Genomic DNA, 15,529 nt, shown 5'->3' on the forward strand with positions numbered 1-15,529 from the left:
GTGAGTTCAGATCATTGCATTGATTTTTATACTTATCATAGCTTATAAGATGGCTGTATGTTTGGTATGTAACATCTTGGACTTCAAAGAAATTAACTTTACACCTATGAAAGAAAAATGTATAATTGCACATTCACACACAGATCTCTTCATTTAGATTTAAATCCTATTTAAATGTGATAAATAAATGTTGCATCGTTGGTGTAAAAATAAAACATGTTTGGAGCCAGTATTATCACATCCAGCTGCAAGAAGGTTTCAGTTTTAAAAAACTACATTCCCCACATGTGTCTTTACAGCGCGCAGGCGCAGTTGCGTCATAACGACATGACGAGCTGTTATGTTTTCAGTAGCAACCGTTACTCTGAACTGAATAAAGTCATTGGAAAAGGTAAGAAATGTTTAAAAAGTGGGTCTGGAAATTCTGTAACAATGTTTTATTTAATACAAGGACACTTATGTCTCTACTGTAGCATGTTATCATAATTAGAGGAGGGAGCTAGCCTTTTAGCTAACATAGCTAACTCGCCGCTAGTTTGAAATTTGATGGAGACAGAAAATAACAAACAGTGAACCTCTGTATTATTATCCCACCTACAGTTTTCTGACCGGCGTTTAGAAGTTTAATTAACATTAAGCTTTATGTAATACGTTCTACCTAACTCAGTAATGTTCGTTTTAAAACGCTAGATGATGCATCGCCAGACTCCGTTTAAATTCTAGCAGTTTTTCCTGCTCGCTGATAAAAGTAACGTTACATATCATTTCAGAGAAATGACTCAAGACACTAAATAAGAACAATAAGCATTTTTCAGTTCGGCTTATATTTAACACACCAGGCAACAGGTTTTTTAATGTAATTGAACATTTTAGAGCAGGGCCGCCTCGTCTGTGTCCAGTTTTTAACAGACTGATGGCTGTGGCATCAGGGGAAACTTTTGCAATAGAATTTCAAATAATATTAAAATGAAAAGATGCTGAGATATCAGTTGTCTGCCGAATACATTAGAAGACATAAGCTTTCATTAAAAGGTCTTAAGTCTGGTTCTGCCCTGTACGTTTTGATCGCCACAGTGGAAATAACGTTTAATAATATAATTTCAAAATGGAGTTTGGCGTACTAACTTTTGGTCCACTTTATATTAATTTAGGACCATGTATTGACCCAGTGTTTGGCTTAAGGTGACATTCTGAAGCTTGTGTTCAATGAAGGACTCTTTATTTTCAGACTGAAATATGTCCACTCTGCTGGATGAGACAGCAGCAGATGTCCCAGTCAGAGACATCACAGTCAACCTGTCCCGACTTGCAGCTGGTACACAAGGTCTGTGATGCTGCCTGTTCTCAGCTGATAGATGAGCTCTATGTGTTACTCTTTATTTTCAGATTATTGACCTGTGGTTTCTGTGTTCTGTTTCAACCAGTGAGACAAATTAAACCCGATTACTTCCGATAATTACAAACAACAAATTTCATTTTTTTTTCTCTGGTGACAGACTCATATCAAAATGCTCGAGCGCGACAGGACATCTCTCGGGTGTCCAGGGAGGAGCTGGAGGATCGGTACCTGCGCCTCCATGAGGAGACCCTGCTCCTCAAACAACATATCCACAAACAGGACGACAAGATCAAGAAGTGAGACGCTCACACACACCAGGACCAAAAATATACAGGCCTGACTCAGATTCTCGATCGATATCATGTCGTGTAGAGTTTTAATGACAGTTCAAACGCCTTCCTGATAAGAGAAATTCATCACATTCATGATGAACACAAACTAAAATATGTGTTGATGGAGTTTTGACCTCTTAAGACTCCCTACTGTTTTTGTGCAGCTCTAAACCTCATTTAGTTTGAATTAGAGCTGAAACAGTTAATTATTTTGTTTAGTCCATGAAAAACTCGTTAAACTGCTTGTTTTGTTCAAACAACAAAGATTTTCAGTTTACAGTCATATGGAACCGAGAAAAACTGAAACTGGGGAATGTTTAATATTAAAGTTTAAATCATCATCAGACACAGAATCAGAAGTCTGTGCAGCAGAGACAGAGATCCTGACACTTAGACCCTCATATGGGTCAAACTCCAGAAACACTGGATCCTACATTTCCCATAATGCAGTGTGATAGTGTTTGCAGACTCCCTGCAGAGAGTTCACAGGCTGTTTAATCCTCCTCATGAAGAGTAAACTTCAAACTGACTCTGACCTCCAACCTCCGTCTCCTCCTCTACCCTTCAGGCTCGGCACTAAGCTGATGAGGCTGGTGAAGGACCGGGGTCGGATGGAGCAGCTGGCGGCGGGGGGAGCCCAGCCGGTGTCCCGGGTTCGAGACGTGGAGATGGAGGAGATGATGGAGGAGCTGCAGGAGAAGGTCCGGGGGCTGCAGGCCGAGAACGAGGGGCTGAAGCAGCGCCTCCTCGTGGCCAAACAGCAGCTCATCAACTCTCAGACCAGGAGGCCGTCGCCGTACGGCCGCGTCCAGTCACGAGTCAACTCCGGACTGAGGAAGCTGAGAGACGACAGTCCATCTCCTCCTCAGACACGACCGAAGAGTGAGCTGCAGATAATGTTAAAGAATGATTTCATGTTCTTCACTGTTGACAGAAGACTTCACTATCATCTGTGTTTATCCTCCTCACTGGTTCACCTGTAACTATCAGCTGTGACTCCTCTGTGAACTGACTCTGACTTTCTGTCCTGCAGGTACGAGGAGTTTGGAGGGAGGCGTGAAGCCTCCGACCGGCCAGCTGCCTCGATACGGACACAGCCTGCTGGAGGAGGCCAGGGCCGAGATCCGCAACCTGTGAGTCCATCGTCCATCAGTCCAGTGACCACACACAGCAAACACAGCAATTCAGAGCTCACTACTCTGACGTTAACAGTTTATCATATTTTAACCAAAGTCACAGTCAGTGGACGAGTTGTTCCACTTTATTTAGCTGCCTCACACTTCACACACAGAGCAACAGACTGTAAACATTTCAGCCACCAAACATCAAAACTAACTGTGGAGTTAGATACTTGATGAAAATTTTGGTCCATTTTGGTCCTAAAACCTGCAGGGACACTGTGTCGTAGCTCTGTGTTCACACACTGAGTATCCAAGTTTCAAGCTGATTTCCAAAACCCTATATCTCTGATCTTGGCAGTTGAGACCTGTGTTTTCTTCTCATCTGTCTCACACACATTTGATAAAACAGGTTGTTTCTACTGTAAAGACAGGAACAGAGAGAATGTAGCTCATACAGGCGAGAGGTGATAATCATGAGGCAGGTCCTTCACAGCTCGGGCCCTGAACACAACAGACGCTGATGGACAGTGCTGTAAATACTGAGCATCTGGAAACCATTCTATCAGTATTTTAACCCGTGGTTTTTGTTTGTGTCCCAGAGAGAACGTGATCGAGTCTCAGCGGAGCCACATGGAGGAGATGGAGGGAGCTGCTGAGCTGCTGAGGGAGGCGCTGAGGAAGAAGGAGGCCGAGTACGAGGAGAAACTCCTGCAGGCCCGACAGCAGCAGACCTCCAAACTCAGGTGAAGTGGTGTTTTATCATTTGGCTGAACTGAGTCTTTTAAACTACTGTGTGGTCTCAGTAATGAAAACCTGAGTGTGTTAGTTAACTGCTCAGGGAGAAGTGTGTTTTAGTCCAACTGCAGGAAACCTGAGGAGTGTTTGTTTACACCGTGTTGAACCTGAATGTGAGGAGTATTGATTGTGTTTGTTTGGAGCTGTTTACTGAACAGTCAGAGGACACAGGTTTGTAATGTGGAAACAAACATGTGAGGGTTTCACACGCGTGTTGTTTTCTCTCTCAGGTCACACGTCAACAACAACGTGACGATGATCAAACTGCAGAAGCAGCTGGCTGACAGGTCCAACGCCGTCACAGAGCTGCAGGGTCGATTTCTGCAGCTGCAGGAGGTGAGATGTGTTTACAGCCTCACTGAAATCCAACAGCAACATCAGCTCAGGAAAATAATGAATTCAATACTGACAAATCAATACCTGTATCCTTGTGAGGAGCAGGCTTCAGCTGTTGTCTCTGACACGACAACTCTCTGAAGAAAACAGTGAATCTTCACAGGCTGAGACTCTCAGGCCTTGATTTCCCACCTGATCCTGATCTGACAGATCAGAGTTTCTCACACTGAGTCTGGGGGTTTTATTCCTTCAGCTGAGGACGGTAAACATCCTGGATCTTTATCTGTCCTCCATCTCTCATCTTCTGTGTTAACTGTCATTGTTAGACAAGAAAAACAGTCTATGTCTGAGGAAACACACGATATGAGCTCTCACCATCTTCTATACTCACCACTGTTAAATAACCACTAATAAACAGCAGCTTTAGTTGATTTAATTCTCTCAGACTCTAAATATATTTCCCAGGTTTCAGTGTCACTGACTTGTTGCTGATTACCCTTCAAATATACACTGAGTGGCACTTTATTAGGTACGCCTGTGAAGTCCCAGCTCTGACTGAGGGTTAATGTAACTCTGATGATAGTGTTGTACTGGAGGAGGTGTTTCTAAGGTTCTGTTCAGCTCATTTACAAACATGAAGGTGGAGGAATATGAAGTCCAGTCCAACAACTAAGACCTGAGTAATAAACACAGTTTGAATAAAAACAGTAACGTCTTTGTACAGGTGAATCAGTGGAAGATCTGTTCTGATCGATTTCATAAGGGTGTAATTATACTAAATTCTATATTATAATAATTCATCTAAATCTAATAATTACTAAAACATATAGAGACATTACACAAGTAATAATTATTAAACAAAACCCCAGTAATGAAAGTTACACAAAGAAACAGGAAACTAGATCGATATGAGTGTTAGAAGCAGGTGAGCTCCCAGTTTCTGTTCACCTTCTCTTCACTGAGCTGAGCTGTAAATACGCTGAGAGGAAGAAACATGTTGTTTTAATGATGTCCACACAGAGAGGCCGTTCAGGAACAAGGTGCTGTTACACTGAATGAGTGTTGTTATTTTAATGTTGAATTGTGGGTTTCAGAGTCAGCAGACGCTGAAGGCGAGTCACGACGCCGCGATGCTGAAGGTGGACGAGCTGTCGACTGAGCTGAAAGACGAGAGGCTGAAGAGTCTGGAGCTGGAGAAAGAGCTGCAGAGCTCCAACATATCCAGGCTGAAGATGGAGCAGGTGACTGCTGCACTACATCCACAGCTTTATGTTTCAGCTCCATCCAGCTGATCTACAGGACACAGCTCCTCCTCCTCCTCAGACAACTCTCTGGTCCCTCCTCTCCACCTCTGCTCCTGAATTAACAGAATGAACTCCTCACTGAGATCAGAACAGCAGAGTCAACACAGAGCTGCAGCACTGAACCTGCAGCTGTTTTCAAAATAATCAAATCATTTCAGCAACTTTTACATAATAAAATGCTGATTTTTGTCCCATATGAAATATATGACATTTCAATGAAGCATTAAGTTATGAGGTTAAAACAAGCTCATAGCTCTGTTTCCATAACACACAGTACATCTGTGAAGTCAGGATCAGTACTGAAATATGTGGGGAACAGTAGATGGATCATATCGCTGCATCAGTGTGTGTGTGGAGATCAGCCTCCTCACACTCTTCTCCTCGTTGTGTTTCGTGTTGTCGTACAGTTGAAGGAGAGAATCAGTGAACTGGAGCAGGACAGAGACCTGCTGAAGGAGAACAACGAGAAGCTGGTCAACAGGTGAGAAACTCTCTGACGCTTCATCTCATCATTTAACAGGAGCTGATTTAATGTCTCAGATGAATTGTTGTTGATAATCGTCGTCTGTGTGTGTCTCCAGTGCCTTTGATGTGTCTCAGCAGCAGAAATGGCAGATTCAGGAGCAGCAGCTGAAGTTACAGATCGCTCAGTTAGAGACGGCGCTGAAGGCCGACCTCGTCGACAAGAACGAAATCCTCGACAAAATCAAAGCTGAGAGAGGTACTCTGACTTTTACATCCTGTCAGACTGATCTACAGTCAGAGGAAAGATCTGGTTAAACATGACAAATACTCATTTCCTGCTCTGCACAGATTTCTGTAGCTGCATTTTATTTATTGTCATATGAAGAACAGCAGTTTGGTGTTACTGAGTGTAACTCATGAAAAGCAGAGTTGTAATTTAAGTGAATGTCCAGTTTTCATTAATGTGAGTCGTGTTTCTTCAGATATGAAGGAGAAGCTGACAGAAGAAAATAAAAGACTGCACCTCCAGTTCCTGGAACAGAAACAACAAATGGAGGAACTCCGTGATCGTTTGAAGGTGTACAGCAGGGTAAGATGGTTAAATGTACATTTCCCGTGGCATTTCACTGTTAGAAATCAACAGTAGATCTGCACCTTGGTTCAGAGCTGTCCTGGTTCACAGAGAGCAGAATCCCTCAGAATACTGTTCCTGCTGAAGCTTCCTCCTCATCTCACTCAGAAACATGAGCAGCAGTCTGGACGACTGATTATCTGCTCAGCTGCACAGCATTAAACAGCCTGCTAATGTCACCTGAGTCCTGATGCTGCTGAGCTCCTCACTCCTCTGAACCACCAACACTCTGTGTCACCACACTGTTTGTTTACCTGATCATTAAACAGCTTGTTGGTTTCCTGCCATAAGACCTGGTGCAGACTGAAACTCTCCACAGTCAGGTGGTGACTGACCTCCACTGTGTCTTTTAAAGGAGAATGATTATGACGTGGCTGAACTCACTGAGGCTCTGCTGCTTATTAAGGTAAGAGGGAAAAGAAACCTTTTCAAAGTAGTGATGAATGAATTTCCTGCAGGTTAGGTTCTTATCTTATTGTCTTCATATTTTCATCATGAATGTGTTTTCCTGCTGGCTGACTGAGTGTTGTTCTCGCAGACACGTAAATCCCAGCAGAGCGGTGGCCTGGGCTTCCTGAAGGAGGTGGAGGAGGGAGGCAGCGGCAGCGCAGAGAGCTCCATCAGAGAGCTCCGAGCCGCTCACGCTGAAACCATCCAGGAGCTGGAGAAGACCAGAAACATCCTGAGCATGGAGAGCAAGATCAGCAAGAACTACAAGGTGGAGGAGGGAGGGGGTCTCACTCTGACTGACGACCTCTATAGCTTTATATCTTACATTTCTATTTGTATCACTTGTCATCTTTTTCATTCTTTGTCCTTTTGATGTGTCATTTTTACACATCAGCAGTGAAGGCCATTTCAACCCTTAAAGCTTAAACTCTTAGTTATTGTTTCATTTCAGACCCTGTGTGTCAGGGACATGAGAGGGTTTAAGACACTGACTGTTTCATCACAGCATCCCAGAATAATCAAACCTTCTCACTTTCTCACTTTGCTGCAGTAAATCCCAAACAGTGAGTGAAGCTGTTGATTTTTTAATGATAGTCTCCTGGTTTCCTCAGGCGGAGCTGGATGCTGTGTTACAGAAGATGAACAGTGACAAAGTGGAGTATAAGCAGAAGCTGGAGCGACAGGCTCAGCTGTTGGACACAAAGACGGCGAAGATCAAGAAACTGGAAGGTCAGAATATGAAGAACTCAGAACGTCAAACTGCTCCTTTAATGGACAGTTATGAATAGACCAGGTTCTGTCAGCAGCAGCTGTGTTAAACACCATCTACAACCAAATGTAGATCTCCTTCACCCAGGACAGTAAGCAGTGTAGCTGCTGCTCTTTCTGCTCCACATGCACTAAACCAGTGAAGAACAGAGAGGTGTCAGGAGACAGGTTCTGATGTGTAGCTGTTGTTGTGTTGTCTCTGTGGTTTAAACTCCTTCTGTCTCCTCAGCTCAGCTCAGAGACATCGCCTACGGCACCAAAACCTACGTCTTCAAACCCGACGTCACAGATGAGGACGAGTCCAATGAGTTTGATGAAACTCTTCATCTGGAGCGAGGAGAAAACCTCCTGGAGCTTCAGCTGGTCGGAGCCACACTGACTCCGTCCGCCCTGGAGGCTCTGGGTGACGGAGAGCCCTCCACCTTCTGCACATACTCCTTCTACCTGTTCGAGCTGCACTCCACTCCGGTGGTAACAGGCCGCCAACCGAAATACGGCTTCACCTCGAAGTACGTGGTGAGCGTGGACGAGCGGTTCCTGGACTACCTGAACAGGTGCTCAGTGACCGTGGAGCTGCACCAGGCTCTGGGTCTGGACTGGAGGACTCTGGGCTCCGGACAGCTCCGACTGCAGCAGCTGCTGGAGCAAGACGGCAGAGTTCATGGGACCGTGCCGCTGGTGGGTGAGTGAGGGGAGATCAAACTGTGGGCAGGTAGAGACGGACTGAGACGTGCAGCCACACAGACGCTTCACACTTCGTCTGTAACAAGTGTTTTGTACAAACCGTTTCCTTCCTGAAGGCTGTTTGTCCGATCAAGTGTTATCTGACCAGAGGCTGCAGGTCCAAACCCCCAGACTGACTGTGGAAGTTTAGGTGCAAAATGTAGAAAACACTTGTATTTTGTTGACCTTGAGCAAGGCACTTAACCCCCCGTTGCTCCAGTGTGGTTTCTAACAACCAGAAAGAAACCTCCTGGCAAAAGAATCAACAAAAAAGATTCTCAGTGTTTCAGTGTGTCAGACTCCAACAGGCAAACATTTCACAGCTCTGAGGATTTCTAACACTATCACTGCTCCTGAGAATAATACTAATACTAATACTGCTAATAATAATAATAATAATAAGAAGAAGGATTTGTTTAAAGACCAATAATGAGTTTAGTTTAAAACTGAGTCAAATGAACAGTAGATAAATAAATAAAGTCGGTTCAGTGGTTGAGGTTGAATTAAATAAAAGGTTCTATCTAAACTCTGGGCAGGTATAAACTAAATGTCGTGACTGTTAAATTGTCAGGAACGTCTGCTGAGGTGCGATCTGTCGGCTCAGTGGATTACTGGCTGAGGCTGAGGATTCCCATGACAGAAACCATCCGCCTTTATAAAGAGAAGGTGTCGGCCGTGAGCTGCATCAGCTCTGCTCTGAGTGAAGGAACGCAGGTACCTGCCCGCTACACCTGAGTCACTTAAAGAAAGACTTCACTTTATTAACGCTTCTGTTTCATCTCGTCAGCCGAGCAGCAGCTGGAACGAACTCCTCATCACCGTCCAGCGCTGTCAGGATCTTCAGTCCAGGACCTCTCAGCAGCCGAGTCCCTACGTCGTCTACAAGTTCTTTGACTTCCCCGACTACCCGACCGTCACCGTTCAGGACGACCCCCACCCCCACTTCAACAGCCTCAAGTCTTTCTCAGTGCTGATGGACGAGGGTCTGGACCAGTACCTGAAGTCCGAGGTCCTCCAGTTCTATGTGTTTGACTACAAAGAGGAGCAGATGGACATGTACCTGGGGAAGGCCAGAGTCCCTCTGCTCTCACTGGCTCAGGACGAGGAGGTCACAGGTGAGAGGAAATGAAACCTGAATCTGAATAAACTGAATGTTCTCCTCATGTACTCAGCTCCTGTTTGTCCTCAGGTGTGTTTGAGCTGAGCGACCCGTCTGGACTCCCCGCCGGCCGCATACAAGTCACTCTGAAGTGGAAGTTCACTTACCTCCCTCCGTCAGGCTCCGTCATGACCGCTGAAGAGCCGCCGTTCATCCCCGAAGAGAAGGTTGTAGAGGGAAAGAAAGAACACAGAGTGGATGAGGAGAAGAAAGACAAACTCCTGAGAGATGAAGATCTGGAGGAGATTCTGCAGGAGGATGTTTCTCATCACTCCTCCCTCCCTGATGTTTCCTCCTCTAAGGTCAAATAACACACTGCAGCTATTAGTTTGATCAACAACAGAGCAGTCTGGTCTCATGATTCCATGTTTATTTGGTGTTAAAGGAGCAGTTCAACATTTAGATAAAACCTCCTCTAGTCAGAAGTTCACATTGATCCCACTCGCAGCAGCCGGTTAGCTTAGCTTAGCACAAACACTGGAAACAAGGGGAAACAGCTGCCTCTGATCAACACGTTACAAACTGTTTGTTTGACTGTGTCTTGTGATCAGATCAGTTTCTTCAGGAAGTGTCTGTTCTGTTAAACCAGTGCAGTTTCTTCTGGAAACATTATAGTCCAGATGTTTATTCTCTCTGTTCCTTCATGTTTCCTCTCAGGTCCCACTGCCAAAGCTCAGACAGAGGACACTGCTGAAGGACGGATCAGCTGCCAAAAAAGTCACATTTGTTGATCCCACAGCTTCAGATGATCAGGTGACGTTACTGTGACTCCTGCATGTCCTGCTTCATGTTTTTCTTCCTCCTCTCTAACTGAAAAATAAAACAGCCTACATTTGATTAGAATAATGTGGAAACAGAAACCTTAACCAGTAACAAGGTGTAGAACCCAGGATCAGCTTCATGTTTTCCCTCCTCCTCTGTCAGGTGGAGGACAGGACTGCAGCAGGTCCCAGTGTGTCAGCGGACGACAGAGAGACATCATCACCTGCTGTAAAGGTAAAGACCCCCACACTGTGGGATTACAAAGAAGTCAAACTGTTCTTCACTCTGTCAGTCTGAGTTACTGAGTGTAGACTGAGGCGTCCATTAATGAGGAAATAAAGTGCAGTGAGGGGTCTGAATACTTTGTGTACACTCTGCTGCAGAGTGAAGTCACGTAAAGTTTATGTGACTTTATGTTTGGACTCTGCAGGTTGTGTCAGACGTGAGTCCAGCTCCTCAGAACACCACAGAGGACGAGGATGATGAAGACGAGTCTCACTTCTCTGAAGGTCAGCTGGTCCCAGCGAGCTCTCGGTCCTACTCTGACGACTCGGAAATCTCTGAGGAAATCATCGAAGGTCAGGAGATGTATTGATTATTGATCGTTAGAGTCACTGATGATAATAAATAAGAAAATAAAATGTTATTATCTGTTATTCTCCACCGAAGTTTTCTGCTGTTTTATTCAACTCTCTGTTAACAAAACACAGTTAGAGTCTGATTTCCACTGTGGATAGAAAACAAGTGTTGGACCAGTTTGTTTTCATCATGGGTCAAACTCCAGCATCAGTTGGAGCCCTGGTGTTTTTAGGCCCTGCACTCTGTCTTAAAGGTGCAAATGTTTTTGTTTTCTAACAATGCAGCCTGAGCAGAACAGACATAAATATTGCATGTGGCTGCCAATAATCTTTAGAGCAGAGTTCATAAATGTTAATGACGGCCCTGTGAGAGACGGCGTACAGCTCACTCACCTCGTTACTCAACATCAGCAGACGCTTTTTATTTCCTGCTTAAAAACCAGACTCAGTCCGAGCTGTTTTCTACACAATCACAGTCTGTTTGTGTTGAGCCAGAGATTCATCTCCTTCTCCTGCTCCCTGTTCTCGTCCATCCAGATGTGGAGGAGGCCTCAGCAGCCAAACAGGATCAGAGCGAATCGACTCAGTCTGACAGCGATGACTGCATCGTTCATGGACAGGCCACGGGGAGGAAGGTCGGTGAAACGCCTCCCTCTGTTTACCTTCCACAGAACTGAGCCGGCGCCTCGGACAGAGGAAGCAGTCATTGTGCAGGAGGGGAACAGAAGGAGGAGAAGGAATAGATCAGTGTGTGTTGTTGTAGTGAAACGCAGGCCGGAGAGCACAGATCTCCAGCTCGGCCAAACACAGCTGAATCCATGTTTTGATTGTGGAGTGATTTGTGAAGGTGTTTATTTTGGCTGTGTTGGAGCAGGAGGTCGTTCCTCAGTCTGTTTGTTAACAAATTCATTATTTATTTCTAATTCTCTGCTGCTGTTACACAGAAGTCTGAGCTCAACAACAGGTCAATCAGGAGAGACTCATTAAATCCAGGACTGAAACCAACTGTTCGTGTTTAGTCTGTATAACATCAGAACACAGAGATTCACTAGAGAGTAAACAGTTAATCAGTGATCAGAAGAGTTTTCTAGCTTTCTGTCTACACAGTACAGGACGAGGAATCTGTTGTTTAATGTGAGTCCATCAGTAGAAACGAGTCGATGCTGCAGCTGACCTGAACTCTGTCGTGTTGCTCCTTCAGCCGTCGGAGCGAGTGCGGGTGGAGATCGTGTCTCTGAGCCTGAGGCCCGAGTCTCGCGTGGCTCGAGACTCCAGCGTGGTTCGTCTGTTTGTGGAGTACTCCTTCCTGGATCTGCCCACCGAGGAAACGCCCCTGTCTCTGCCCAAACCCCCGCAGGGCAAGAGCATCAACTACAACTACAGCAAAGGTGAGAGTCTGGACCTGGACCTGGACCTGGTTTGTATTCATGCTGCCTTTAAGTACCCAGATGATCATCGGTGTTGGTGGGTTTTCTCAGCAGCTTCAGCTTGTTGCTCTGTGTCGTATCATAAGAGCTCACACACACACTGAGAAGCTGCTTCCTGTTCTGAAGCTGAAACTTCCTGGAGCAGCTGAATATAAAACTGATCACAGATGCTGATCTGCTTGAATCCAGGTTTCAGGAGCGTCACACAGACGTTCAGGAAACATGTTGGTTTTACTGAGACAAACAGACCCAGCTCAGCCTGAGGTCACTTCAGTTCACTTCAGTCCCAGACGGAGAGAACTGGTCCACTGTTGCTCTGATTCAGGTTCTGACTCTTTAGGATGATCAGATGATGTAACCCCAGTGTCAGCTGATCAGTATCAGCGAATCAGAGAGCACTGACAGGTTTTCTCTAAGTTAAATGTTATTGGACGGGAGGTCTGAGTGAATCTGCAGTTTCACATCAGTATTACCATCTCTGTCTGTCTGCCTGTCTGTCTGTCTGCCTGTCTGCCTGTCTGACTGTCTGCCTGCCTGCCTGTCTGTCTGTCTGTCTGTCTGTCTGTCTGCCTGCTGTCTGACTGTCTGCCTGCTTGTCTGTCTGTCTGTCTGCCTGTCTGACTGTCTGCCTGCCTGCCTGTCTGTCTGTCTGTCTGTCTGTCTGTCTGTCTGCCTGTCTGTCTGCCTGCTTGTCTGTCTGTCTGTCTGTCTGTCTGTCTGTCTGTCTGCTGTCTGACTGTCTGACTGTCTGTCTGTCTGCTGCTTGTCTGTCTGTCTGTCTGTCTGTCTGTCTGTCTGCCTGTCTGACTGTCTGTCTGTCTGTCTGTCTGTCTGTCTGCTGTCTGTCTGCCTGCTTGTCTGTCTGTCTGTCTGTCTGCCTGTCTGTCTGCCTGTCTGACTGTCTGACTGTCTGTCTGTCTGCCTGCTTGTCTGTCTGTCTGTCTGTCTGCCTGTCTGTCTGTCTGTCTGCCTGCCTGTCTGTCTGTCTGTCTGTCTGTCTGCCTGTCTGCCTGCTGTCTGTCTGTCTGTCTGCCTGCCTGCCTGTCTGTCTGTCTGTCTGTCTGCCTGTCTGCCTGCCTGTCTGCCTGCCTGTCTGCCTGTCTCTCTGTCTGTCTGCCTGTCTGCTGCCTGTCTGCCTCTGCCTGCCTGCCTGTCTGTCTGCCTGCCTGCCTGTCTGTCTGTCTGTCTGTCTGTCTGTTGATCCTCAGTTGTTCCTGTGGATGCTGAGAATAACGAGGCGAGGCGGCGGCTGCTGAGAGGAGTCCTGCAGGGACGAAACCCACCGATGGAGAGGTGAGGAAACAGGAGAGAGGGAGACAGGAGAGAGGGAGACAGGTGAGAGAGAGACAGGTGAGAGAGAGACAGGTGAGAGAGAGACAGGTGACAGGAGAGAGACTCAGGACTCAGATTCAAGGATCCAGACTCAGAACAGGTTTCATTCTCTGATGAAGGAAGAAGACAACATCATCACTCAGAGTGTGTGTGTATTAAAGTGTGTGGACCGTGATGTGTGTGATGTGTGTGATGTGTGTGATGTGTGTGTTGATCAGGATCAGGTTCACGGTGGTGAGTGAACCTCCAGAGGAGGAGGAGCAGGAGAGGGAGTGTGAGGACGTGGGAGTCGCCTTCCTGAGGATCCCAGAGATCCTGGAGAGACAACGAGACCTGACTGAGACCAGACTGAACGGTCAGCACACACACACACACACACACAGAGACACATAGAGAGCGACACACACACACACACACACACACACACACACACACAGAGAGAGACACACACACACACACACAGAGAGAGACACACACACACACAGAGACACACAGAGAGACACACACACACAGAGAGAGACACACACACACACACAGAGACACACAGAGAGAGACACACACACACACACACAGAGACACACAGAGAGAGACACACACACACACAGAGACACACAGAGAGAGACACACACACACACACACACACACACACACAGAGAGAGAGACACACAGAGAGAGACACACACACACACACAGAGACACACAGAGAGAGACACACACACACACACACACACACAGACAAATTCCACCATTTAACACACAGATGTCTTCCTGCTGGTCACAGTCTGTGTGTGTGTGTGTGTGTGTTTGCAGTGGTGGATGTGGAGGACAGCAGTGAGGTGGTCGGCAGTCTGACTGTGTCTGTGGAGGGTCTGGAGGCTCTGAGGGACATCATGGAGGACCGGGACCAGGAACAAACCCCGGTCTTGTCCCTGCTTCCATGAGCCTGAGACATCACTGACAGACGTCAGACAGAGGACACAGGACTGGTGAACAGTTATTTACAGTTCCTCTGTGGTCGCTGACGCTGGTTCACCAACGTGTCTACACTGTGGGATGGATCTCCAGGATCTCCAGCACAGGAAAAGGTTCACTTTAATCCACTTCATGAAAAAGAAAAGAAGTCAGCTGTTGAACTGTGAGGACCATCAGCTGCCTGTGTCCACTGTGAAAATGTCCCTGCTGGTTTGAACATGGAGACGTTTGAGCTGTAAATAAAGGTTTAGTTTGAACCTGACGCTGGTCACACTGTGACCTTCAGTCTCAGTCACTGAAAATAAACTCTGCAGTCCTCTGAGGTAGAGGACTCTACTGTACGACATGTAAATGATTTAACTGCAGATGGAACCTGTGGAGGCTGTTAACTGTGACATGGAGTTTATCCTCTGCAGTTATTCCTTGTGTTTCAGCTGTTTCAGCTGTTTCAGCAGGGTTGTTAGTCTGCAGCCGTTCTGTGGTTCAGGGTTGAGCTGTAGGTTGTTGTGTGTCTCTGAGCTGAGCAGCAGCAGTTTGATTTTTAATGGATTAGTCTCAGTGTGAGTAAACTGTCCAACCTGAACACTTCAGGCTGTTTACAGCAGAGACACAAACATGCCTTAAATCTGATGTTTCCTCTATGGAGTTTTGTATTATGCTCTAATGAAGAGTTTCAGTAAAGTGGGTTAATAATCAAAGTGTCATCATTGGAGTTACACACAGTAAATCAATCATTCTAATGACTCCCAGAACAAGATCAAACTGTTTCTAATGAGGAACAGACTCCACGGTTTTTAGGTTTAAAACTGTCAGATGTTTCTCAGATCAGCTGTTAAATTTGAACTCAGGACTCTGAGTCCTCTGTCCTCTGTCCTCTGTCCTCTCCTTTCTCCTCTGTCTTCTCTCTCCTCTCTCCTCTGTCCTCTGTCCTCTCTCCTCTCTCCTCTCTCCTCTGTCCTCTGTCCTCTCTCCTCTCTCCTCTATCCTCTCCTCTGTCCTCTCCTTTCTTCTCTGTCCTTTCTCCCCTGTCCTCTC

At 46.2% G+C, this 15,529-nt stretch overlaps 1 protein-coding gene across 1 annotated transcript; it reads left to right on the forward strand.

Moving 5' to 3' along the window:
* Positions 1 to 302: 302 nt before the first annotated feature.
* rpgrip1l (RPGRIP1 like) lies at positions 303 to 15,192 on the forward strand. Its single transcript, XM_018679451.2, has 26 exons — positions 303 to 391; positions 1,229 to 1,324; positions 1,497 to 1,635; positions 2,240 to 2,553; positions 2,705 to 2,804; positions 3,392 to 3,535; positions 3,818 to 3,923; positions 5,018 to 5,164; positions 5,635 to 5,708; positions 5,809 to 5,948; positions 6,175 to 6,281; positions 6,679 to 6,729; positions 6,862 to 7,041; positions 7,385 to 7,502; positions 7,771 to 8,223; positions 8,836 to 8,978; positions 9,052 to 9,379; positions 9,454 to 9,725; positions 10,081 to 10,176; positions 10,348 to 10,419; positions 10,616 to 10,763; positions 11,301 to 11,398; positions 11,965 to 12,151; positions 13,399 to 13,483; positions 13,741 to 13,877; positions 14,333 to 15,192. The coding sequence occupies exons 2-26, from the start codon at positions 1,237 to 1,239 to the stop codon at positions 14,461 to 14,463; spliced, it is 3,858 nt and encodes a 1,285-aa protein (XP_018534967.1). The 5' UTR covers positions 303 to 391; positions 1,229 to 1,236; the 3' UTR covers positions 14,464 to 15,192.
* Positions 15,193 to 15,529: the final 337 nt, after the last annotated feature.

Source organism: Lates calcarifer, linkage group LG10, assembly GCF_001640805.2.
Source record: "Lates calcarifer isolate ASB-BC8 linkage group LG10, TLL_Latcal_v3, whole genome shotgun sequence".
Taxonomy (NCBI): Eukaryota; Metazoa; Chordata; class Actinopteri; family Centropomidae; genus Lates; species Lates calcarifer.

Coding starts and splice junctions, on each gene's coding strand:
- rpgrip1l (XM_018679451.2), top strand. CDS start 1,237: ATGTCCACTCTGCTGGATGAGACAGCAGCAGATGTCCCAGTCAGAGAC. Junction 2,554..2,704: donor TCCTCAGACACGACCGAAGA/GTGAGCTGCAGA, acceptor TCTGTCCTGCAG/GTACGAGGAGTTTGGAGGGA. Junction 13,484..13,740: donor CGAAACCCACCGATGGAGAG/GTGAGGAAACAG, acceptor TGTGTTGATCAG/GATCAGGTTCACGGTGGTGA.